We start from the raw sequence: 25,037 nt of genomic DNA, 5'->3' as shown, positions 1-25,037 counted from the left end.
GTCCAAGAAAGCAGGTGCCTATTCACCTGCCAGCACTACTTTGTGTACCTACTGTTTGGCTGCCCACATTTTTTCTAATACATGACAGTACTTATCACATTTATTTACCCTGAAAGTTCTTCCCTTTCTTTAGGGTTATGGCTAGTCCTGCTGCAAATTCAAAGTACCCCCCCTAGTTTAGTCAGTGCATTGAGAACATTTAAGGACAGAATTCCATTCCTCCTTCTAAGTAAAAGACTGCTTATTTCATTGGAATTGAACACACATCAGCAACATTTTTGTCAACTCATCATCTAAATACCCTTATGTCCCATCAGTCAGAGGTGACAGTGGGCTATACTCATCAGCATGATGATGACAAGCATTTTTACCCGTGAGGGTACCGTGTGTTGTGATTATTTAATTTTCAGGAAAACATACTTCTCCACAGAGAAAAGAGAAAGAATTAGGAAGGTTACCAAGAAAATATATCCCTACAATACTCAGAAATAAAATTAAGAGAAACAAAATTAGTCTAACATTTAAAATAATACATTAAGAAGAGCTTTTCATTTATCAACCTGCTTAAGCTTTTTGGTAAAAAAGATTCCACGCATTTCCCAGAGAAGCTAAGGATGCCCTGGCCTTGGAAGTGTTCCAGGCCAGGTTGGATATGGCTTTGAACAACCTGGTCTAGTGGAAGGTTACAGCCCTGCTGTGGCAAAGGGGTTGGAACTAGATGGTCATTAGAGTCCCTTCCAGCCCAAACAATTCCCTGATTCGATCTCAGGATTTGAAATGCTGTATCCATTTTAGATAAGTTTTGTTGCACAAATTTGCAATTCTTCATTTTTCTTGAAGAGTGAAAAGGGGAAAGACAGTTTAAAACTGATCTGAGAATCCTCCTGCTTAGCAAGTCATTGTAAACTCACATCACTGTGATTAATTTTAAACTTTATTTGCTGTAACTTGCTGATAGGTATTAAGGGTGTAAGACCTGGGTAAGACTTTTGGTGGTTCAGCTCCTCTGATCTGTGGCTAACAGTTGCCCAAAACATCTGTTTGTTTCTGAGGATAATGAGACGATCTAACAAGTCATATAATTATTTAATTTGTATATTTTTATCATCTACTCTGATGTCTGTGCCCCAGCCAAACTAAACAATCACAGTATTTCTTATCAAGTTGTATCTTGTGCACAAATCTGAGAATCAGATCTTTTTTATTTAATAGTTTAACTCAGTATTTGGATATATAATTTTAAGCGCCAGCTTTGAAAGCCATCAGTCTTCCATTAATCATCAAGGTATCTTTATTCAGGATTTTTTAAAATCTGTTTCATACAAAAAAGTCCCAAATAACCTAAACCAAACCAGAAAAGATTCAACATTAAAATTATGCCTCATCCAAATCTTAAGATTGGAATATTCCTACATTTAGGGGATTACAGATATTCATTGTGAAAACTACATGTAGCCAATTCTGTTGGGTTTTTTGTTTGGTTTGTGTTGGGTTGGGTTTTTTTATTATGGTTTTTTTTGTTTGTTTGTTTTAAATAATTATCAAGAAAGCCCTCATATAAGCCTTCAGAGTAGAATTTTTACACATATTCATTATCTGAAATATGTTTAGGAAGAAAATAGTTAAAACTCAGTTCTACAGAATTTATTGCATAAATACAAAATCATGTATTTTATTGATCTCTATGCATTCTCCATTAATTCTGGGTCTGTATAATTCAATATCTTGGCTATTTTCTTTGTAAGGGTGTGATTATTGCTATATGTTATATATAGCACAGTACTTACAATTCCATCAGGGAATTAACACTGCATTATATTAAACTTGTCCAAACAATTAGCGCGAAGCTGTTTATGTTCCAGGGAACTCATATTTTAGAATGGGGTGTGGAAAGAAAAAAAATTTACAGTTACACTGTCTGGCCCAGCTAGTTGCTCAAATCAGTTGAGGAAGAATGGTGAATACTTACCAATCCTCACACCCTAAATTAATATCCTAATGAATTGCTGTTTATTAAAAGCCTCTTGATGCATTTCTTTCTTATTGAAAATTCCTATCAAATACAAGTGCTTTTGGATGTTTAAAGAAGCTTTTCACCATAGAAAATCCTGAAAGAGAAAGGAATTTTCATCTCTACCTCTGGACCCTCTGGGGTCCAAAACGTTTCAGAGACGGAGGTGATTCGGTATTGTTCTGAGTCAGTTTTCTCTGGCTGAGGAAATGACGAGAAGGAAACTACTTCCCCATCTCGGGAACCATGTGGTGTTCCAAGATAAGGCAAGTACTTACTAATTCGAGTCCACAAGCAGGAAATGTGATACATCCATTTCCTTTCAGGCAAACAACACAGTTCCGTGGCAGCACAAAAGCTTTGCTTCTAGTGCAAAATCTCAAACCTTCAGAAAACTATTGCTCCTCTGTGAACACACCATTCTATATTTGCTATTTGGATGTTATGGATAGAAACAGTACATACCCTCCACTCACATGGCCACCAAAATTTTGGGGTAAGGATTTTATTTTTACTGGAATATTTTTAAAGTAGATGCTGGTATTTGTTGGTGATTGCCTTAAAAAATACCTCTAGATATTTTTAGCCTCGTGTTGGATGGAAAAAGTAAATAAATAGATTTTGTATTTCTTGCAGTGAAAAGATTGTTTTCTAAATGTTTCTTTGACAAAGTTTTATCATGTTTTCAAATGAGTTAGGACAGCAGGAGGTGGCAGGGCAGAATTGATTGTTTCACAAAGTTCATTACCGAAGGTGTCTATTGACTTCAGTGTACTTCAGAAAACACAGACATTCTCAATTGCTTAATGGATGTACCTACGCAGCAGACATGATCTGTTTCATCTTCTGATGAAAAAGAGATAGAAAACACTAAATGTGTTGCAACCTTTGGTATAAGCTCCTATTACTCAAAAATGAAAAGTTATATGTAATTTGTTCTGGTGCTTCATGATCAGATTTTTCTTTATTTTTCCCTCAATGTATATTTTGATTATTCTCTTTTATGACTGTTTTCTTCCACCCAAATCTAGGAGTGGTTCATTAACTGAAATGTGTAGTGGGAGGTGGAAGTATATGTTATAATGATATTCATTCACGGTAATAAAATTAATTGATTTGATCCTAAAGGATTCTGTGCAACTGCTGTTGTCCCTTGAAAAAGCTCTATTGCTATGTTTAACATTAACATACATTAGCAATTAACATTAGAGTGAATCATAGTATCTGGTTTAGTCTATTTTATTGCCACTGCAGGAAGCATAGATGGCACTCAGCAGATTCTTGTTCCTTATGCTAAGGAAAAAAAAGGAACTTCTTTCCATCCTCTTGTATGTTTTTTTTCCCAGTCTTTTCCTGGGACATCTATGCAACCAAGGTCTTATTTTGCTAACGCATATTATTTTTTGTTTTAATTAGTGCTCAGATTCTTGGAGGGATCATTTTCAAAAGCAACAATATAATAGACTAAACCAGATAAAACTACACATTATAGATATAAATAAAATTTGGCTCTTTATTAAATGACAATTGAATACTTGAAACAGTGATTTTTTTTTAGGATGTGGCTTACAGGCTGTTTTCTAAGCCACTTCCATGCAGTGTTGTGAGTGTTACTATCTTACCAAGAAGCAGATCCTTTTCCATGCGTGTGTGACTTTTCAGCATCTTCCATGGACTCAGCCAAAGTGTAAACTTCAACATGAAGGCCAAGATTTGCTAAGAGGGATCAAGTTTTTGAGAAAAAAAATCAGTGCTTTAAAAATAGTCAAAGCAACTATTCATAATGATACCTAATCTCTTATAGTGTTATAAACCATCTATTATCTAACAACTAATTCCCAATGCTGGAAAATATATAGGCATCCTGTTTTCTAAAGCTGTCCAGTTTCCAGTGGTAACTTCACACAATAGCATCTTAAAAATGACTCTAAAATTTAGAACAATGAACGAACTAAACTGTCCTCCTCTTATTTATGTGTGAGCACATATAAATCTTTTTACAATTGCTTCAGGCTAGCAGAAGTGTGCATGAATAAAGCTGTGTGGATAAAAAAAAGATATAAACACTTTAATATAAGTCATTCTGTGTGAGTTATCTAAGTAGTCTAAACCCTCTCTCTGTACTCATGCAGAGACCCTAACAAGTGATAATATAAAAAAAAAGAAAAAAAGTACTTTTTTTTTTTTTGAAAGCTCTGTATACAGTCAGTAACAGTCTGGAGAGTCAATAACATGCTCAGCTGTAGATCCTGCAGGAATTGTTCTTTGAATTCATACATCACCATCATCAATCTTTAGTATTTTTGGAATACTAAATTATGCAGTGGGGAAAAACAAAAGAAGCAAAACAACAAAAAACTCCGTAGTTTTGCTGGCCTAAAATCAATTCTGCTATGGAAAAACAAATTAACTCCTCTTCTGGTTTAAATTCATGAGTTTTATGATAGACTCCTGGGCCTGTCAGCAAATGTCCTTTTTGTAACTAGCCATAAGCACAAAATCTGGATACCAATTCTGGCTTTGCTAGGGCTGTTCCCTATTACAGATGTTGTGAGAAGTCTTTGTAGATATACATGCCTGTTTCAGATAAGTTGTCTCAGCAAGGCTGCAGAAGCTCATTTCTTTCAGGTGCCAGCTTTTGTGAAGCTGTGTAACTGCTGGTCATCCTCCTTTGCAGTGGGAATCCCTAGTATTGTACTTTGGGAGAGGTGAGAAGAGAAGCACTTAAAGCCAGCCTCTTCTGAACTTAATCTCTGTTGTTATTATATGGAACTCTAGACAGAGAAATTGGATTATAATTTTCATTGCTAATTTCCAAAGGAGGTTTAACAATAGTGGAGTGAGAAATTAAGGTTTTATACCCATTCATCAAGTAATCTCATTTTTATTGTTTTAATATAGTCTCTATTGAGTTAATTTTGATTTATAACAGTGGGAGCAAAGATGTTTCCATTTAAATCAAGAGTGCATTTCTTTAATTCCTAAAACCATTTTTAGTTGCACAGAAGTAAACACAATGAATGTCTTCAAAACAAACCTATTCCTTCAGTGTAGATAGATAGTAATAACATTTCAAATCAGGAAGTTCAATTTAAATGGTACATTTGATCAATAATACAGTGGGAGAGAGAAAAAGTGTAAACAGATCTTAATCAACATAAACTTAGATCCCTAGACTATCTTTCAGCGTAGTTTTACTAAAGTGTCTATTTAAAAATGCAACATTACATTAATACTGTAAAAACATTAAGGACAATTTTTGTTTTCTTAAATAAGAATCCAGGGTGTTATTTGTTTGTTGTGTAGAAATAATGCCGTATATCAGCTGGCTTCCAGCATTTTAAGATTGTCATTTGGATTTATAAGCTACAAAGGTGTCCATTTTTTTAAATATGTCAAATTTTGCCTTTTCTCTCCCTCAACCCACTGGTCTTCTCATTAAAATGTGTCTGTTTGATTGAAAGAAGTCGGACTACCTGCTTTGCTGGAAATATGGTCATTAGAGATGAGCATATTCTAATGTCTAATGCTGTATTTGTCAGGTTACTAGTGCAGCAATAATTGTGATTAAGGAATTTGCATCATTTTCTTTATGATCTGGAATACTTGTGAAGGGCAGCACTGACACAATCAGTAATATAGGTGGCAAACACTGCAAAGTCTAACCTAGACAGCCATGGGACCTGATTTCTCTTCTGTGATCCTTCATGGATGGCAGTAATGGGAGAGGAGCAGCACTAGCAAATATCCAGTTCAGCCCTTTGCAAGAGAGAAAAGAAGCATTTGTGGTGGCCTGTACGGTGACCAGGTTAAATTTGTTGGCTTACACTCTGATGTATGTGTCAGCACACTTCCACCATAGCCACTGCATGATCTCTCCTCATTCCTTTTGCTCCTGGTCATACACTTTGTACCCTTTCCATTCAAACTTCAGCAGGAACAAAGACTCCAGGAGCTGCCTCAGCTGTCCTGCTGGAACTGTGGACACAGAAAGACTATAATTTGGAGCTAGCTGTGGGGCACCTGACAGCAGGTGTGGCAGTGGTAGCTTTTACCAGAACACTGGTGTTTCCATACCAGAGTTCCCAAGAGGACCTTTATCCTGGTAGACCTGGCATTGCTAATAGGTCAGAACACTTCATTAAGCTGACGGTGCAATTCCTGTGCTGGCAGAAAGGAGGAAATGAAGGTCTAACATAGAAACACTTACAGATGCTTTACAACACTGGACACTGACCCACAGCTCAGCGACTCATGGCTTTACCTTGTGGTCTATGACATTAAAGGAATCAAGTATTTGAGCATAAAATGAGAAGTCACCATCATAATGGAGTCAGTGTGAGAGCCAATCGTGTGTAAACAAACCTTTCTTCCAAACCCTCACTAACCATTTTTAATTGAATAAATGGCCTATACTTCCAGATTTGTTATTATAAATTTTTTAGGGTTCTGCTAGTTCTTTATTTCTTTTCTAGCCTTCCATCTTCTGACTAATATTTTCTCCTTTCCTCATTCACACTGGAGCCTTTAAAAAAAGGCAAAAGCTGTACATCACCCAATCTACCTTTCCATACCTTAAAAACTTCTAATAAAAAAGAGCAGCTCATCCTTCATTCCTATTTCACAGCCAGATATATGTACTGATAGAAGAAAAAGAGCTTGTTTTGAAGACTGTATAATTCAAATGCCTTCATTGATTTGTTCTAGTATCTGTCAGTGGCATGTGAATTTGTGCAACTCCATATAAAAGTAGTCTAACATATAAAATAATAAATAGGAAGGAGGGATGCACTTCCTAGTTTAGTCAGACATCTGTCAGAATTTTCTACATGAAATGGCCAGGAAAAATATAGCCTTGTATTCTTTTCCCTTGTTCCTTAGACCACAAGATATTGATTGGACTAATCTGAGTATTATTCCTCTAAGATATCTGCAAAATGTTGTCTGCACAGGAAATTCCTAGTTATGTGAATGGTGTGAGTGCATAATAGAAGATGTGGTGCAGAAAGAAGTAGAGAACTTTTATGCCCCTTTGTGTCAGTCTGGTATGGACAGACCATGTCTTTGGGGTTTGCAGAGTTCCCCAGTTCAGTCAAATAATACACCTGCAAGCATATCTGGCTTAGTGGATGTGTAACTGTGTTGATTAGAGGCAATGGCAACACAAAACCTCCTCACTCTCCTACCAGAAACCTTCCAACAATGTGCAAAATTTTTATCAACTTCAAAATGTTCTCAAACTCCTGAGGCAGGGTTCCTAATATGGAGTAAAATAACTTTATTCTTCCCAAATTCACTGAGAAACTAGAATTGTCTTATTTTCCTGTGGTCAACTTGGACTTAGAGCAAGCTGGATTCTTTTAAAAATGTTTGTGGATATTAGCATACTGGAAGGCAGGTTTTTAGCTGGATTTCCAGACGAGAAGTTAGATAGAGAGTTCCTCCATGTTTCAGGTCCCTATTTGAAAACCTGTACTGCTTCATAGGAATGTTCTCAAGAGAAAGTCAATGAGGCAAAATGAGACACGCAATCAAATAGAAAGGTATTTCTGGCTTTGCAAATGCTTCCTATAAACTTACTGAGTGTTTCAAGTGCACCTATATGAGAAACAGATGTACAACACAGGTACAAAATATTAAACACTATTGTCAAAGACAATGAAATCTGTATGGTAATGCTATGTCCTTGAAATATTTCCCTACTTATTACCAGTTTTAAATCTAGTGTACCTACATATTCTCCCTCTTGCTCCTCAGTAAAATGTTACATGATGCCACAAATTTAATAGTGAAGCCATATTTCCAGATTAATTAACCAAATATTTAACCTGAATAACCTTGTTCATATGAAAGAATAATTGCAGTGCATCTGCATGCTGAATTTGCAGAAACTAGGACTATGAAAATCCTATACAGCTCAGCAGAGTTTTTAGGAATGGGGTCAGTTTTCCTTTTGTTACAAATACTACACAGTGAGACCTCAGACAGACACTATGCACTACACAGGCAAAACCAAGTAATGTTCACATCAGTAAAACTCAGCTTCACCTGTATAAGAACTGAGACAGACTTTTCTTTTCCCCCCACATCTTGGAGAGGGTGTAATGGTTTGACCCATGGCTTCCTCAGTAACCATTGTATCTAAGGAAGTTACAAGTATTCTTCACGGGTCTTCCACGAAGCAGTGGGGGAGTGGTTTTTCTTCCTGTCTTCCCTTCCTTGGCTGAGGAGCTGGTGGGAGGTTGTTGGAGTCTGGTCCCTCCGGTCCCTGGTGGTTCTCCTGTCCTGGGTGAGATTGTTTCATTCTTGTTCCCCTTCCTTGAGGTTTTTAATTGTGTTTGTTTTGATTCATTCGGTTTCTTTAGGTTGGGTTTGTGTCTACCCTATTTTCCGGCTAATCAATCCCCTTTTCTCCCTTCCCCTCTCCCCTGGGGGGTGAGATCCTATGTATTGTGTATACAGTGTGGTTTGTAAATGTTAGTAAATATAATTTATTCTTTTTATTCAGTTCAGTTTCTTTAGAGTGCGTTTCTTTTCAGTTTGTTTTTTTTTTCCCTTTCCTTTGCTGGGAAGGTTCTGGGAGGGGGAAGGGGAGCCAGTCCAGGGTTGGCAACAGCTAGGCCAAACCTGCGACAGAGGGCTGTAGGATTGTGCATCCTCACTGGCCCAGCAGCATCAGAGTAATTTTTGCTGCATGGCTTGCAGAGCAACAGATTTTCCCTAGCGAATGGCAATCACTCTCTTTATCACTTCAGATGAGACACACATGGCAATCCTTTGACAGAGTCATAGAAAATGTCACATAACTAATCCACTTCTCAAGTGTTGAATTAGACAGAAGCTGATTTAAGTGTTCCACATAATTTGGACAATGATCATGGTAGCCTAATGACTGCTGGGGCAAGTGAGACCCACACATGCCACCTTTCCTCTGCCTGAACCTGTTGAGATCTCAAGACATAATTGTCCTATCTACCAGGTCAAGATCACCAAAAGATCTTCCCCTTTCCACTTCCTTTGCACTGACTGGAGATGTGTCAGAAGGCAGCAGCAGAGCAGCCTAGGCCAGTGATTCAAACAGGCCACAGCTGTTATATAGCAAGTGGTAACAGGGAGAGCAATGGCAACAAGGGTGTGGGTTTAACTGAAGGAACATAAAAGCATGTGATGGTGAGGCATTAGTAATGACAGCAAATGTATTTGAACATCAGCTCTTTGGTGGCAGCACAAGAGAAATGAATCTTATTCCTCTGTAACACTCAGGGTCCCTGGCTCCTCTTTTGAAGTCCTCCAGAAAAATTCTTGTAACAAATGCGAAATAAATCTATGACTTATTATGTGATTCAAAAGGAAGGAATTGCTCATCTTCCCTCCGCCCCAGCTTCAGAAGAAGTAAAACCATGTTTCTGTCCCCCCTCAGCTGTGTTTGAGAAGATCTGATTTGTATAAAACTTTTCAGTTGGACTTCTTATGCACATGGCAGGACTGTTTGCTCTCTCTGTGCTTCGTTGCCTACTGGTGTTGCTATAGGGAGCCTGAAGCAGCCAGGCAAGAGGTGCTCACTGCACCGCCTAGTGCTACTTGTGCTGGTGCATTTTGTAGGAAGCCAGGACTTCCTCGAAGGTCCATCAAGGACAACACTAAAGGTCATATGTCAAACCCAAACATACTCTGCTCATGCTTATTTCTACAGGACACAGAACTGCCTTAGCCTTATGCTATGTTTTATTTTTCATCTAGATTTTGCAAGGTACTGTTTTGCATCAACTACTAGACTACCACTGTTTAGTATGAATCCTAGCTAAATATTTATCAGATAAATCATATACTGTCTTCTGATGGACCAGAATTATCATACTATCCCAAATTTAATACCATTATGCTTATTTTTCTATCAGTTAAGTAAAATATTTGATGAGCATGTGAAAGTTTTCACTTCCATTATTGTTCCATTATTGAAGCAAAGGGGATTATATTAATAGTCAGATCTTACATTTAGGAAGTTAATATGCAAATACATTTCAAGACCTTATGTGCAGGCATGTCAGAGAGATAAAAGTGGATACTAATGAGGAATGTATTTTTTCCTTTGCCTTTATTCTGGCAGGCTGAAAGAAAAGAGTATTACTGTAGTTGGATGAAAGCAACAAAGTATGTCATGAAGAGAAGAGACCAGTCTTTTTCTTGCACTCCATCTATTCAGAGCAAGATTTCTTCCTTGCAATAAAGTATTCTTTTAAAGTGAGTCTGTCATCCTCAGGCTGTGTTTTGTTGCATCCTAATTACTGCTTTCCTGCTTTCCCACCCCCCCTACGCAACCACTGATTGTCAAATACTTCACCAGCTTTAGCAGGAAGGACACAGATCTCAGGTAGTTCAAGGAAGAGGCAAAGTTTCTTCTGAGTATTATTTAAATATTAATCACCCACACAGCATACATGCATTTTAACAATTACACCTACAGTATTGACTAATTATATTGTGCAGCTTGTTGTCACATGAGCTGCCAGAAGCATCATTCTTTATCTGCCAAAGACAGATTCTTTATCTACCTATCCAGTGCTTAGGAAAAAACATATATTTCTTCACTTCCTATACAAGCTTTAATAAAAGTTACTCATTCAGATTTTGAAATCTATTGTATTGTATTCAAATTTGCACCAAGCAATCCTAAATTATTCTCCTAACATATTTTTTCCCTTCTACTTTAAGAGAGAGAAAAGAGACTAATGTGAATTTGATTGTCATGTATTGAAAATTGGACAGTATTAATTTATGTTTTACCTTTTAAATTACGTCAACCAAAACTCCATTGACAATTCAAATATATACAGCATTGTTATAAAATAACATCTAGGAAATTTTCAGCAACATGAATGAAGAAGAAAAAAATAGTCAGTTCATTGTAATGAATAAAATCCTTTGGGCTCTGTCAAGTGTTTGCTGAGGAAAACAACCATGGATTATTCTGTTTCTTACCAGAGGCCTCTGCCTTGCTTCTCTGATATCTTATATGCAGAAGAAAATTCCCTGTTTTAGATATTTGAATTCACAAACCAGGATCTTAACTCACACTTATGACATGTTTGATCATTTAACTGACATCTGTTAATTTTAAATATTTTGCTTTTAAAATTTATGTTACATTGATACCATCTCTCAGATATCCAAGGTAATGGAAGAATGAATCAAACAAGCAGGCACGTGGCTTCTGTGGAAAGTGCATAAGTCATGCAGGCAGAGTATAAGTAAAGAAGGGGGCTACTGATAGCTCTGTTACTTGAGAAGTGTAGGAATCTCTTGGCAAGCAGGACCTGGCCTAACCTGATGCAAACACAGCCTCCCAAACACCACTGACTGATGTAGGAAAAGCACCAACAAACCACTTCATACTGAGTTTCCAGTCTGGATCATCTGTCCTAGCTCAACAAGGGTTGACTAATACTCCAGATCAGTGGTCATCTCACTTAGAAATTATGCCAGCATTTATCAGCTTGTAGTTGCACGGATTCTTCTGACTACTATTTAATTGATTCTCCTAACCCACACTGAAATAGATATCAATAGACATACTTGGTACAAGAGAAGTATCCCAAACGGATTGATGACCACAGAGGAAGTCCTGGGACAAAGAAAGATAAATTTATGAACTGCAGGTGACTAATTGAATAGTACAGTACTACCACACATGAACATACTTCATATTCTCAAAATGTTCAATATTATACCTGTTTCCAGAGGAAGACTAATATAACAGGGTTTTTTTGCATGACCAGATTTAGCTCAGGTATTACTGCTGTGAAAATATACAGGTCATTCTTCCTCCTGCTTGAATACTTTTTTATGGGGTACTTTAGAGCAGTTTTCAGCAAAGTTCACGAGCAACTCTCCCTTCTATTCTTCAGCCTTGAACAACTTTTTAAGTTTTCATGTGAAGAAGGTCCTCAAAAATTAATGAGACTATAAATAGAACACTAAACAGTATTTTCATTGATGGCTGTTTTTCAACAAGTAATGCAGAAGTTAGACTGTCAGCAGAATACACTGTGTCAGTACTTCAAAGACAGTATGTTTCTGAGAAAGAAGAGACTATTTTGCAGAAACTCCCCAGTTTTGAGCTTTCCTTCAGCTTCGGCCAACACACTGTGCTGTACATATGTTCCATTAATTTTTCCATGCTAATCATAGAATCATAGAATGGTCTGAGATGGAAGAGAACTTTAATATCATCTAGTTCCAACCTTCCTGCCGTAGGCAGGGATACCTTTCAATACCTTCCTTAATATATTATGTGAATTTAAAATGGAGAGTAAAAGATATGGAACTGGAAAGGGGAGATTGCTCCTCTACTGGTAAACAGCTGAGCAGATTGCAGGGGGAGACTGAGATAGATTGCACTGCTGAGAGCAAGGACCAGAAACAAAGTCTTGCCTATCAGCTGCTGGTAAGATTGCCTTCAGACTCAGAGGTACATACACAAAGCTTACAGGATGTATGCAAGCACTGTCTTTGAGAATCATTCTTTATAGGGCGTAGAGGTAGTATCTCAAGGTACTTGGAGTGTGCTTTCTCACTCTGAATTTTCACTCTTTTAAAACAGTCTTCTCTATATTCCTATCAAACGTGGGCTTTCAGTATATATCCTGGATTTTGTAAGGACAAGCTCCACCCGAAGCTGTGTCTGGGTCAGACAGAGACAAACAGAACTGCTGTGGTGGGACTGAGGATGATTTTTTTACCCCACTGTCTTCCCAGTATCCAAATTCCTTGTGCTTTGTTCTAACTGTGGATGATTTCTGTTTTCTTAAATGTAGCAAAGTTACTTCAGTATTTCTTCCTTAATTTTAGGAATTTTAGGAAATACTGCTTAATTTTAGGACTTCACTCCAGTCACTCATGCTCTGTTCATACATGAAATTATTTATTCTCAGGTGTCAAATATCTTTATCAATTAAACAATACCTGTATGTCATATTGCACTGTGGCAAATTGTGATTTAGCGTTTTGATTTGGGTTCATGCAGAGGCCATACAGGTTAGTTCTGTTTTTGCGAGATAGCTAAGAATGCCTTGCCAGAGGATTATCTGCTGCACATGCGGAAAAGATCAGAACTCTATTACTGTCTTTGTAATGCATTACAAATCATTATGAACCACATGATAACAGTTTCTTTCTCTGTCTGCCTGAAGGAATCTTTGTTTTGTGCCAAAGATATTATATTAAAAATGCTGATATATCTATCTTAGATGTTTCTTTCTGGTTGTTACAATTATTCTTTATTTATCATTCCAGTAAAAATCAACTGCCAGTAATATCAAGGGAACATCATTAACTCTGAGTTGGTTTGTGGGATATTGAGATGGCATATTCCCCTCTTCTTGCTTTTTATCACATTGAATTATAGTATTAATGATCAAAGCAAAGGTACTCTGGTGTGGCTGGCAAGAAATATGAATTTAAGAACATAACCTTGTGCTCCTACATGAGCCCAGATATTTGCAGAAAGCCACAAAACTGTACAGGCTTTGCTTCTCTAAGCTTATGACAACTTTTGCTGTGCCTCGGTCTGTTTTACTTTCAAAACCTCAGCAAAATGCTAGTTCTAAGTGTTCATGGCAATGAACTTTAAATTTTTTTTTTATTTTTGAGGTACTATGAATGTGTCTTCAATCTTCCATCGGAATGTTCCTTGCTAGCTTTTTCTGACGGTATATTTTACTAGAATGAAGGTGGTTTCTATATTGTTTAGATTTCCAAGCATCAATTTCCAGCAGAGGGCAATCTTGTTCCTAGGTAGGTTATTTGATAACAGGCAGCCCTCTGCATTTCAAAAGAAAAATTAATCCAAAAGCACGGACTGCAGTTTTGGGTTTTGTTTTTGTTTCGTTTTGTTGTTTGTGGGTTTTTTTTAACTTATCTTTTGATTAATAATTTTTCAGATGCTTATCCAGTTGAAGAATATTTTAGAAACTGCACAAAATTATGCTACTATGGACCTTGAGCTGTCATGTGTTCTACCTTCTTTTTTCAAGATAGGATTAACTATATTACAACTCTTGTCAGATGCTGCTTTTTAAAATCTTTTATGGGCGTAGATACACTACATGCCTGGACTACCTCTTCTGATTCTTATCCATCCTCATATATAGAAATGCCTTTTTTAATTTCCTTTCCTCTATTTTAAACCCAGTACTTATTTTTTCTGCTGTGGGCATAAAACCCCAACTGTTTAATTATTAGCCAGAGTGGGAGAATTAACCTCTATTGCTGCAGAAAACAATCTTGCAGTAACAGAGACTGAATAAAATATCTCTTTAGCAAGTTGTGTCTGAATGCAGAGCTGTAATATTTCTGGCAGCATAACAATCTCACTTATTTTGTTTGTTATTTCTCATGTCCTGCACACTTTTATTTCAGCTATTCCCCCTGCTCTCAGATTCTCTTTTCCAGATGTCTCCATTCTTGCTGGTTCATTTTCTGGACATCACAACTACATGAACCACCTTATGCTGTAACCTATCACTCTCAGTCATCTCACAAGAGTCATGTGTGAAGTTTTTTGAACTTTTGCCATGACTAAGATCACTGCTGGTTGATATTACATAGCAACTGATTCACCCACCTAACTGAATTATGGACTGCCTACAAATGATTAATGAAAGGCTGTTTTTCTAACACAATTAGTGACAATTGGGAGGATAGAAATGTCAACAATTGTCATATACAGAGAAATTGCTTCTTTGAACTCAGCATGACAACAGCAGCCCAGGAGTTGGCTACTGATACTAGCCTCAACTTTAAACCATTTTCTTGGAGCTGGTATAACTGGCAAAAAGTTTCAAATAGTTCAAATCCATTCAAACCTTCTGTGGTGGGAAAACGTGGTTGCTCTTTAGGCCCAAGGTTTATTTCCTTTCCTTACTCACTACCTTGGGGTGCATGAGGAGGAGTAGCTGTAGCCTGTCTGGCTTAGGGATGTATATTTGCCATTGTTGAATACGTTCAGTGCAGGTAGCTCGGTGTGAAGCTACAGAGCTGGAGATTGAGCTCTGGGGAGCTGGAGCCTGAGCCAGAGGTCAGAGCTGAGCCTGTGCATAACCAAGGGCTTGGGGACCTGTAGCCCAGCTGGGTGACAGGACACCCAGAGACACAGCAGGAGCTACTACCGCCAGACTTTCCTTCCTCTAGACTGTAAGGGCATAAAAGCCCAGGGGTTCATTTGTTCAGGGTCCTTCCTTGAAGGCATCTAGGTTGAGCTGTTATTTTGTTATTTAGTTATTGTGCCATGATTAAATTATTTTAAGGATCTAGATATCTGACACTCTTATAGGAAACCTGGAGTCAAGCTGGTCAGAGAACCTGGTTTGACTGTGAGTGTGAGGTGTGTAGCTGTGGAGGGGCCTTGGTCCCAGCTCAGGCGGTGCAAGAGTGACTGCCAGAGTGGCTTCTGCATGGTCAGGCTGGGAAATTTCCTTAACTCTGTAACTGTCAGGAAGATGCTGTGAGTGTCTTGAAACTTTGATGGATCCTGGCTGCTCTTATCTTGTTTTGCACAAAACAGACTATATTCTGAACATCCACTGATGACTTACCGGAACCTCACTTGAAACCTGAGACACTGATCCTCCAGTAACACAGTGTCTGAACCCTTATTACTGTCAGGTTAGGAGATTTGTCATTTGTAAAATGCAATTCATGTTTTAATACACTAGCTGGTGCTCTGTGCTAAGCTGTGCAATGTTCAGGTATGAATTTCCATACTTGTTTATATGGTTTTATACCTGCTTTTTTTACTGAACTTTCAACTTGAAAAAAATTCATTTCAGGAAAAAAAAGGCTGAGATGATTTTTTCATGTTTGATATCAAACTCTCTACTAATTATCAAGGCTTTTCATCTTCGTGACAAGGCAAGATGAAGGTGTGTGTGCAAATGTGTGTATATGTAGGGAGAGGAATGCTTACTAACTTAAACAAGTTTTGAATCACTGGCATAAGACACCATATAAAGTAAAGAGATCTCACAAAAATGTAAGAAGGAAAGAAAATGGGAAGAAATTTAGAATTCTAATATTTTGATTGAAAATATAAAAATACCTCTTTCACTATACGTTAGGGTGATACGCTCTGATATTTCCCTCTGCTAATACAGCTGAAATCAATAAACTTGTATGTTCTACATACAAGCTTGCGGGACTTCTTATGGAATACAGTTTGAATGCACAATGTCTTGTGCTACTTTTGGGCTAGTGGAAAAAAAGGAAAATATGAAAATTAAGATTTTCAAGTAAATGAGCAGAACCTTGCTATAATATCAGTAAAGCACCTCTACATCAAGCTGAGTTAGAAAGCTGAATAAGGCCATTCTTGACTGACAAGCTTCCTTACCACTTCTAATAATTTAAAAATAAAACTACTGTTATGGTTTATGAATGGCATGCCCATTTTATTGCCTGCCCCTTCTATGCAAGCCTCTCCCAAACCAGATGTTGCTCACTCACTCCCCCTCCTTTCTCTCCCCCTTCCTGCTCCAGGGTTGAAGTTGAGAATTGGAGGCACAAAAAGGTGAGAATTATAGGTTGAGATAAGCAAAATTTACTGGAAGCAGCAATGAGACAAGCAAATGACCAGTAATAACAAAAATATTAATAACAAAACTAAACAAAAAGGTGATTTTCACGTTAAAAAAAAAAAGCTAACTAGCCAACATGACGCTGTGTGACACTAAAACTATGAACAATGGCCTTTGGGTTCCCTACCCCACCACACTTCTGTTCCACTAAAAGCCACATCCTTTTTTATGGAAGTGAGAGTCATTTACTTCCATCCCCCTCCCAGCAATGATGTAATGACATAGAATAACAACCTAGACACACCTACATGGCTTCAGGCTCCGTCACAGATACTGTGGAAAAATTAGCTCTGTTCTGACTGAAACCAGGACAGTAGTTAATTATTCCTCTTTGAATAAAACAATAACAACAAAAAACCAAGCAGCTCCAAAACATAAATAAGATTGCATATTTGAAATTCACCTGCTAGAAATCAAATCAGATGTGTAGGAATAATCTCATCCTATGGGTGTTTTCTGACTTCTTGTGCTTGGCAATAGTATGAGCATAATGGATGCTTAGAAAGCTGACTGGTTCTTTATTAGCCTTATTAGCTGATATTGGCAAAAATGCAGTTCAAATTCATCATGTGTGCACCGCCTGACTAAAATATGCTTTTCCATTTCTCTTTCCTTGCATTCAGTACTTTGTCCTACTTCACTCTGCCCCACCTGGTTCCCCTGAGATGCTCCCATTGAAGCTGCTACTGACATGATTTTGATTTTGGTTGTAAATTATTCAAATGTATATATTTGTGAGCATGGGGGAAGGAAGATCCTGTGCCCACCTTAACTTTACACCTTGGGAAACTTATCATATAAGGAGAGGAAATATACAAGTCTTAGGGATTTCCTGAGTTCAAGGAACAAAATGCTGTTTCAGTTCATTGCAGCCAGAGATGAGGGCAAGAGGGAGATCCCTTAGGAAAGTGAATCCCGAATACAAATGTGTTTTGAATTCAAAGGTATGTCTTGCTTTCTGATGTGGTCCAGAAACCTGAAAGGAAAATGAAATTCTCACAGAAGTAAGAGATTGACTGCAAGAATCCTGCAAGCCTACATGATAGAATCAGGATACTCCATCACAAAAGTAGATCTGTTTTATGAAGATTTTGGGTATTTCAGACACAGATAAGTCTAGGTAGGGACTGTCTTGCTATTTTTGGGTATACCCCAAAGTGAGGATGAATATAACATAGTCCTCTTCTGAGAAGACTTACAGATTGGTATGAGCCCCCTTTGGCTGGCCTTGCTTCAGGTGGCCAGGCTAGATGGGAAGAACTTGATTCAAGGCCAAGTGCTGGGAAAAACACTTTATCAGCCAGTCTATCATCTTTATGAATAACATGTCTAAATTTCTCCTGTTTGGATTCTATAGAGGACTAAACACTTGCTAGAGGTTATTAATTTGATAGGGCGTATGCTACCACTTCAAATATACAGTTCATGGAAAGTTCTGAAGTCTTTAAAGAAAGCTGTAATAACCAAGAAAAAGCATTCTACAGCAGAAGCAATAATCCCCTACACAAACCTGTAGCACTGCATTTAGATAACACTGCATGCAAAAACAAGAGAGGAAGGAATAGAGAGACTTCAGAAGGAATTGCCTGATATGCATAGATATTAGGCTGACAAATGTGCTGACTTGATGTTCAGATCTAGGGTTAACATTCAGACATTATGGATGTAACTGTGGGTTCTGATCATGCAATCTTTTTTTTGCATGGTCACAGCAGAAGGACTGTAGACAGAAAGGTAAGGTAGCTAAGATTCCATGTTGCTTTTTTTCCTTGTACTTTCATTTCTGACTTTCTACCCAAAGTCTGTCCTGCATTGCTGATAAAAGCCTTTGCCCTTCATCTCAGCTGGTGTTAGAGGTGAGAGTGGAGAATTGAGTGAGGCAGGTTACCAAATCTCTTTGATTATGATATAATCAAATAAAGCAGGCACTGTGAGCAGTCTGAGAAACATACAGATCAAAACACATTTAAAGGATCAGCATCTCTGCAATTGTTATTGGCAGCTTTCCTACCTTACCCCCAAATCTTTTTTTTTTCTCTTTTCCTTAAAAGTAGAGCATGGAATGACATAGATATTAATGGCCCCTTGAGGGACATTTTGTATCAGTGTCACTCCAACTCTCCTGAAAGGCTAGTTCTGCTCTGGCACCTCTCAGATTAAAGGAGAGAAAAACAACTTGGTGTTCCCCTCAAAATCCCAAGTGCAGAAAGTCACACTCTGCCCTTGATCTTTTTCTCTGTTTTATAGTATTTTCTCCAATGTACTTCAGGGTTGTGATTGCTTGGTCATTCTAAAGAGGAAATCAATGGACATAGATTTACAATTCTTCAATGCAAGTTTTTAGAACTGAATTACATTTCAGAAAAATCCATCCTCTGCAGGAAGTGAGCAAAGAGTAAGTTTGGCCTATTAGTGTGACCCATAGTTCCAGCTGAAGTCAGTGAGATTTTGGAAAGAGAAAAAATGAAATGTCTGTAACCAATGAATCTAGTGATATTTTTAAGAACCAGAAGAAGACATTAAATGTATGTCCAAATGGAAAAGAGGGCATTTGGTGTCCTATATGGCAATAACAATAGTCAGTGTAAATCCAGCTGAGTTTCACCAGAAAATAATTTGACGCTCTATTTTTACATTCATGTATAGAGATAGAAAAATAAAAGAACTAAAGAAGCTAAAGAAAATGAAGCCATTATCCAAAGGGATAATTGTCTGTGCTGTACCTCCAGCACGTGGGAAGGACTGAAGGGCTGCACTCAATACTTTTGTCAATTCCCTCATCTACTTTTAACAGTGTGAAACTCTGGTTTGATTGTGCAGGTGGTGAAAATTATGGCTAAAGGGATGCAGGGACAAATCCTCACCATGGTGCATGGCAACCCCAGAGCCAGGCACACTTGTGTGACTTGCTATGCTTCTGCTTCTGCTCAAGACTGCTGAGCCCTGTGGAGATCCCCTTCTCCAGATGGGAGCCCAGAGAGTTCCAGGGATATTGCATGTCAGCACAGAGACTTGTGCCTAGGGAGAATTCTTGTCAGCCTTGAATATAATAACCTAACTAGCATTCGTGCTGAAGTGAAAAAGAGATCAGCATAAGAAAGGATTAGTTCTTGCTCCACTTTCCCATAGCCACACAGGGACAGCAGTAGGGGTACTCAGATTGCAGCTCTAGTGTGTGGGAAGTGCTGTCTTCAGGACTGCCCCTGGGATTTGTTCAACTAGAGGTCACCAAGTCCTGGCTCTCTCTTTCCACCTTTGGGAGTATGAGTAGGAACTTACATAACAGAATATAGAAATCCATTAAAATGGTATAATAGGCTATCCCTGGCCAAAAGGTGCAAAATAAGTCCTGCTGTGTCTCTTAAGATGTTTTATAAAGGGCAGAATCACACTGAGTTTGTGAGAAGGCTACTTATGGTGATGGAGCTGTTATCTGCAGCCAGGAGTTGCAGTGCAGGATGCTGCCTGTGGTTTCTTGCAAAAAGCAGACCAGGCAATCATCCTTTGTCTTTAGAGTGCCTAGTCTAGAGTTTCATAGTTGTAAAAATGAGGACTTAAATCAAACCTGTATTTTATAGTCAAGTCTGATCCATGAAAGCACCACAAAGTGTTCCTGAGAGAGATCAGTCCTCTACAACAATATCCAATGTGTTACTGTTGCTAGTCTTTATTTGAAAAGGATAATGGCTATATGCTTACCTGAAAGCAGAGTTTATGAGCAAGGAGCAGTGGGTTTGTATAGCCTTTCAAGTATGAATCACATTGCTAGCAATTTTTCACTGAAGGGAAAAAAGTAAGAAGGTAGACAAGGAAGATAGCAATGACTAGTTCTTACAGCACAATTAACCGAAAATTACTAACATCTCCCCTGCTGGAAGCAAAGCAAATGTTTCTTTTCCCACTCCCGCAGTGACATGCCCTACGTTTAAGGCTGACTTAAACAAATGAATCTGTTCCTGGATGCCAGTACTGGGGTGCCTCTGTCTTCAGGTTGGTCCTGTTGGCCCTGCCTGTTCTCTCTGTCTGCAGTGTGCCTGCTCCTCATGGCCATCCCCCAAGTCACTGACTCTCTTTGCCTCTTCAGCACCTGCTTTTGCTAAGTCCTAAAACTCGGATTCACTGTCATTATTTTGGGTATTGGGAATGACTGTACATTACCATAAATTCAAGGGAAACTTTAACAGCTGATACTTTGCAAGAAAATTCTGAACCTAGTCTTCTCTTGCCTTGTTCAGGTTCCAATGCCTGCATTCCAGTCCTGGAGTTACTACCTTCTGCTATAGTGATGTGGCACTGTGTCTTGGGATGTTATAGGAGTTGCTCACTTTTCTCTGTCTAATGAATACATTTTCAACAGAAATGCTTTACAGACATGATAGTACATCTCAGACAGAACAAACATATTTCAAGTTGTCCCATGAATGTTTTTAACTTATTCCATCTTGGTTCCACCAGCTGTAAACATAGTCTTCCTTATTGTTTGAGATCCAAGCTCTTCTTGAATTTTGAGGGGATCTATGAAGGTTTTGCATTCATTCAGGACTTATTCAGGATTACAAATATATCAGCTTTTTAGAATGGCAATAAAGCTGGTGCTCAGTTGCAAACTAAATGAAGTTTTCTGAAGTAACCATCATCTTAGAAATACACAAGGAAAAAATCGAAATCCTCCATCGTGGGAGAGAAAACAATTCTAGTTAGGGTTTGTTGTTGTTGTTTTCTGTTTTCAGATCCCTTAATCCTTGAAAACATGTCTAAAAGAGCCAGAAATTTACTTTTCTTAATGGCAGATTAACGCACCTTTAAATTGAGCATTAGGGATAGGAAATATTCAAGCAACTTAGTATTACAAATGGTTATCTCTGACCATAATAATTTAGGATATAGTAATTTACATTAATTACTATGAGGATTTAAACTATCTGTTACTCAGCAGTAAAAGGCTGGGAAATGTTCTCATTTTGCAATAATTACAGTGCTTACTCCACAAGGAACATGGCAGAAGGCACATCAGTGTTTTAATAGGTGAGTTTGCAAACATGTACACATAGAACATAAACATCTATAAAAAGAAGGAAAAGTCTGCATAAATCCACACCTCCTATAGCCTGCAGAAGCAAATACTTGGCAGTTTTGTAACACACTTTGGAGCTGGTGGGTGGCTGATTCTGGGAAAGGCTAAAGACTTTCTTTTCCTTGGTACAGAAACTGATATTAAATGTAAACCATTTTCTGAATGTTGTTGAATTACGCAAAATAAACAAGTAAGCAAACAAACAAAACCCAAACATGCAAAACCCCATGAAACACCAAAATGCTGTGTAGTAAGAGCACTCTGAACTGCTGTGTTTGTGTTGTGAGGTTCTTGTATTACGTACAAAGATCTAAGGGCTTGTTCATCTTTTAAGGAAACTGCCATTTTTGATTCATTTTCTTGTAGGAATAGCCTTCAGAGTTAATGAAGTAACTTTGATATTCATTTTTGCTGTATTTCAGACCAGATAGTAATAGCCTTCACAGTGTCCATGGTGATTGGACTGGTGATTGGAGGGATCATCTGGGCACTTTTCTCTTGCTTGTCCCGTCGTCGCAAAGCTAGTGCCCATATTTCGCAGGGGAGCCCCTCAGCTTTCAGCCGTCGCTCCAGACCCTCCTCCCATGGCCACACTACCAGCAGGACTGGATTTTACCGCAACAGCAGCTGTGAACATCGAAGCAACCTCAGCCTGGCCAGCCTCACCTTTCAGCGGCAAGCCTCCTTGGAGCAGGCCAACTCTTTCTCCAGGAAGTCAAGCTTTCGTGCATCCACCTTCCACCCTTTTCTACAGTGTCCTCCCCTCCCTGTGGAGACGAACAGTCAGCTGATCACCCTCACTCCCACAAATACCACCACAACCCTTGTTGGAAGCACCACCAATAGCTTGAGTCAACCTGAATTCCACTGGTCTAACAACAGCCTTCGCATCTGCCACTCCACACAACCCCCACCTCCTGCCTATGAAACCATCATAAAAGCTTTCCCAGAGTCCTGAGCTACATTCTTGCTGCAAATACATATGTGCGTTTTAGGAGGAACCTCAATTATCTCAACATTTTCTGTGCAAGCTGATGGTCTCTGACAAGTCTCCAGCTGCTGTTGCAGAAGGGACATACATTCCGAAGAGGCTGGTAGTAGTGATTTCTTGGAGTGCAACATCTACCTGACTGAGAGACCACTTGACTTTGCACTGCTAGCTTTAATTTACTGCTCTGTTGTATGCTTGCATATTTATAATGTTGTATCTTTAATTGCAGCCATTGTTTTTTTTTTTTTTTTTATTTTAGAGGGGGAAATACTGCCACATAAAACTAGATCATTTCTTGAAGAAACAGGTAATGCTAGGGATTACTGATATACAGTGTATCAGCGCAAATTTCACTACTCCCTTTTCTATTTAAAAAAAAAAAAAGTTCTGGGTTTACATATTTTCCCAAGGATCTTACATTTTCAGAGAACCCCTCCCAGTACCCACCTTATTCCTATAACCCCAGAACAGCTTTTGTCTGAGGGACCTTAGATGCAGACCTTGTAGAGGATGTAGCGTCACAGTCCTGACTGTGGTTGTAGGCATCCTGTTCTGCTGATTGCAAATGATCTGAAAAATGTCCCCACAGTGCGGGAAAAATTGGTGAAGTATATGAAGCTTCACGCACAAAGAAGTTTTGAACAACATGTTAAATGCATGATAAGAATAACAAAGACTTTTCTGTCTGCAGCAAACAGAACAGGTAGACACATTTTAATACCCAGTGAGGCTGTATGGGCAGAACGGCTCTTGTTTCATTTTTCTAGTTCTGGTTATCCAGATAAGCAGCATGAATGACAACTATTTTTTAATTAAGTTTCCTGATTTGCTATGAGATTACTCATTTCCTTATTTCAAGGGGTTTTTTCTCAAATTGTACCAACATTTAATTCTTTCTGGCAAATCATTGACCAAAATCTTGTCTTTCACTATAACAATAGTTCAGACATCTATGGCTGATTGCTGGGATTGTACAATGAATTGGAATATGAAGAAAAAGATTAAATATTAGTTGAGGCTTACATATATTCTTGACGTTTGTATGTGTACCGTGTCAAGCTAACCTCTGGCTTAGTAGAGACTAATTGCACTGATGTGGCAGAAGGTTCAGGATTTGGAAATAGCACAGACAAATGGGACCTGAATTAAGTCTTATTGTATCAGTTTCCTGTTAAATATTTTGTGTTTCCACAAGCAGAGGACCAGTCCTACTCATCATTTACAATAAGCCTGTTGTCTCGAAAAGAACTGGGCAAGTGCCAGCCACAGGACTCCTGATTCTGAAGAGCCTTTTGTAGAGAGAAAAAGTTCTCATCTGTCTTCTGGGAGGGACAAAGTTTCAGCAGCCTTTGAGCAAGGGCAAAATGCTTAAAATCTTACTGTCCAGGCTTTTGGAGACTGGCAGCATGCATGTCTTTGCTGAGCTCAGCATCCCTCAGGAAGCACTGATCTCTGAACCACAGTATTCCAGCCCAATATGAACCCATTTGCAAATAATTTTAAAAACACTGAGCTTACAAGCAATACTTACTGTAAAAAACTACTCCTTATTGTAAAGCGAATTATTTTGCATTTATTTACTGACTGGCTTTCACTGTTTTATTTTTAGTGTGCAACATTTTTCCTTGTGGAGACATATGTCATCGTTATAAGAACCATTTACAGAGTTTACAGATAATTTCACTACAAACATTATGGGTTCTAGCACACGGAGGACTTGCTGATCAGACTGTAAAACTACATTTCACTGATCTCAGGCTAAAGACTTAAAATAATAGTCCTCTGAAGAAACAAAGTTGTGCTATTTCGTGTTTGTTTTGTTGTTTTTTTTTTTATTTAGAGTTTTTCGAGTCTGGTGAACTGCATGCACAATTATGTTCACAGTGTCCTTGCTATAGAATAGGTGGTGACTATTCTAACCTGAAATGAAAAGTAGAATTCAAGCCTCCTTCCTTTACTTACTGGGTTTGATGGACGATATAAGAGACAAGTTGGCCTACCAGCTGTGTACTCAGTGTGTACCCAAATGGCCAAAATTCCTTCTTCCTCGAGACTGAAATAATTTTAGATTGGTAAATTCTTACTTTTGGATTGTAAATGCACATTACATTACAGTAGAACTTTCCACAGCATATTATTACTTGTATTGCACTGTATTTAGCAATCGGTGTAGAAAGGGAAGCTTAAATGTACTGTATTATTTTTTCCTCCTGAAATACATACTGGATATCAGAACATGGATATGTTCCCTGAATTAGGGAGATTAAAAACACATATTTTTTGGTGCATAACCAGTTTAACTGTCAGATACCTAAAACTTATTTTCACAAC

The 25,037-nt window shown here is 38.2% G+C and overlaps 1 protein-coding gene across 1 annotated transcript; it reads left to right on the top strand.

The window, feature by feature from the left end:
* The first annotated feature begins 2,257 nt into the window (after positions 1–2,257).
* MYCT1 (MYC target 1) lies at positions 2,258–23,728 on the top strand. The gene is made up of 2 exons (XM_071549300.1): positions 2,258–2,507; positions 22,138–23,728. The coding sequence occupies exons 1-2, from the start codon at positions 2,258–2,260 to the stop codon at positions 22,671–22,673; spliced, it is 786 nt and encodes a 261-aa protein (XP_071405401.1). The 3' UTR covers positions 22,674–23,728.
* The last annotated feature ends 1,309 nt before the right edge of the window (positions 23,729–25,037 follow it).

The sequence above is a fragment of the Pithys albifrons genome, chromosome 2 (assembly GCF_047495875.1).
Source record: "Pithys albifrons albifrons isolate INPA30051 chromosome 2, PitAlb_v1, whole genome shotgun sequence".
NCBI lineage: Eukaryota > Metazoa > Chordata > Aves > Passeriformes > Thamnophilidae > Pithys > Pithys albifrons.
Note: the sequence above shows the minus strand (reverse complement) of the source record. Positions and strands in the feature narration are given on the sequence as shown.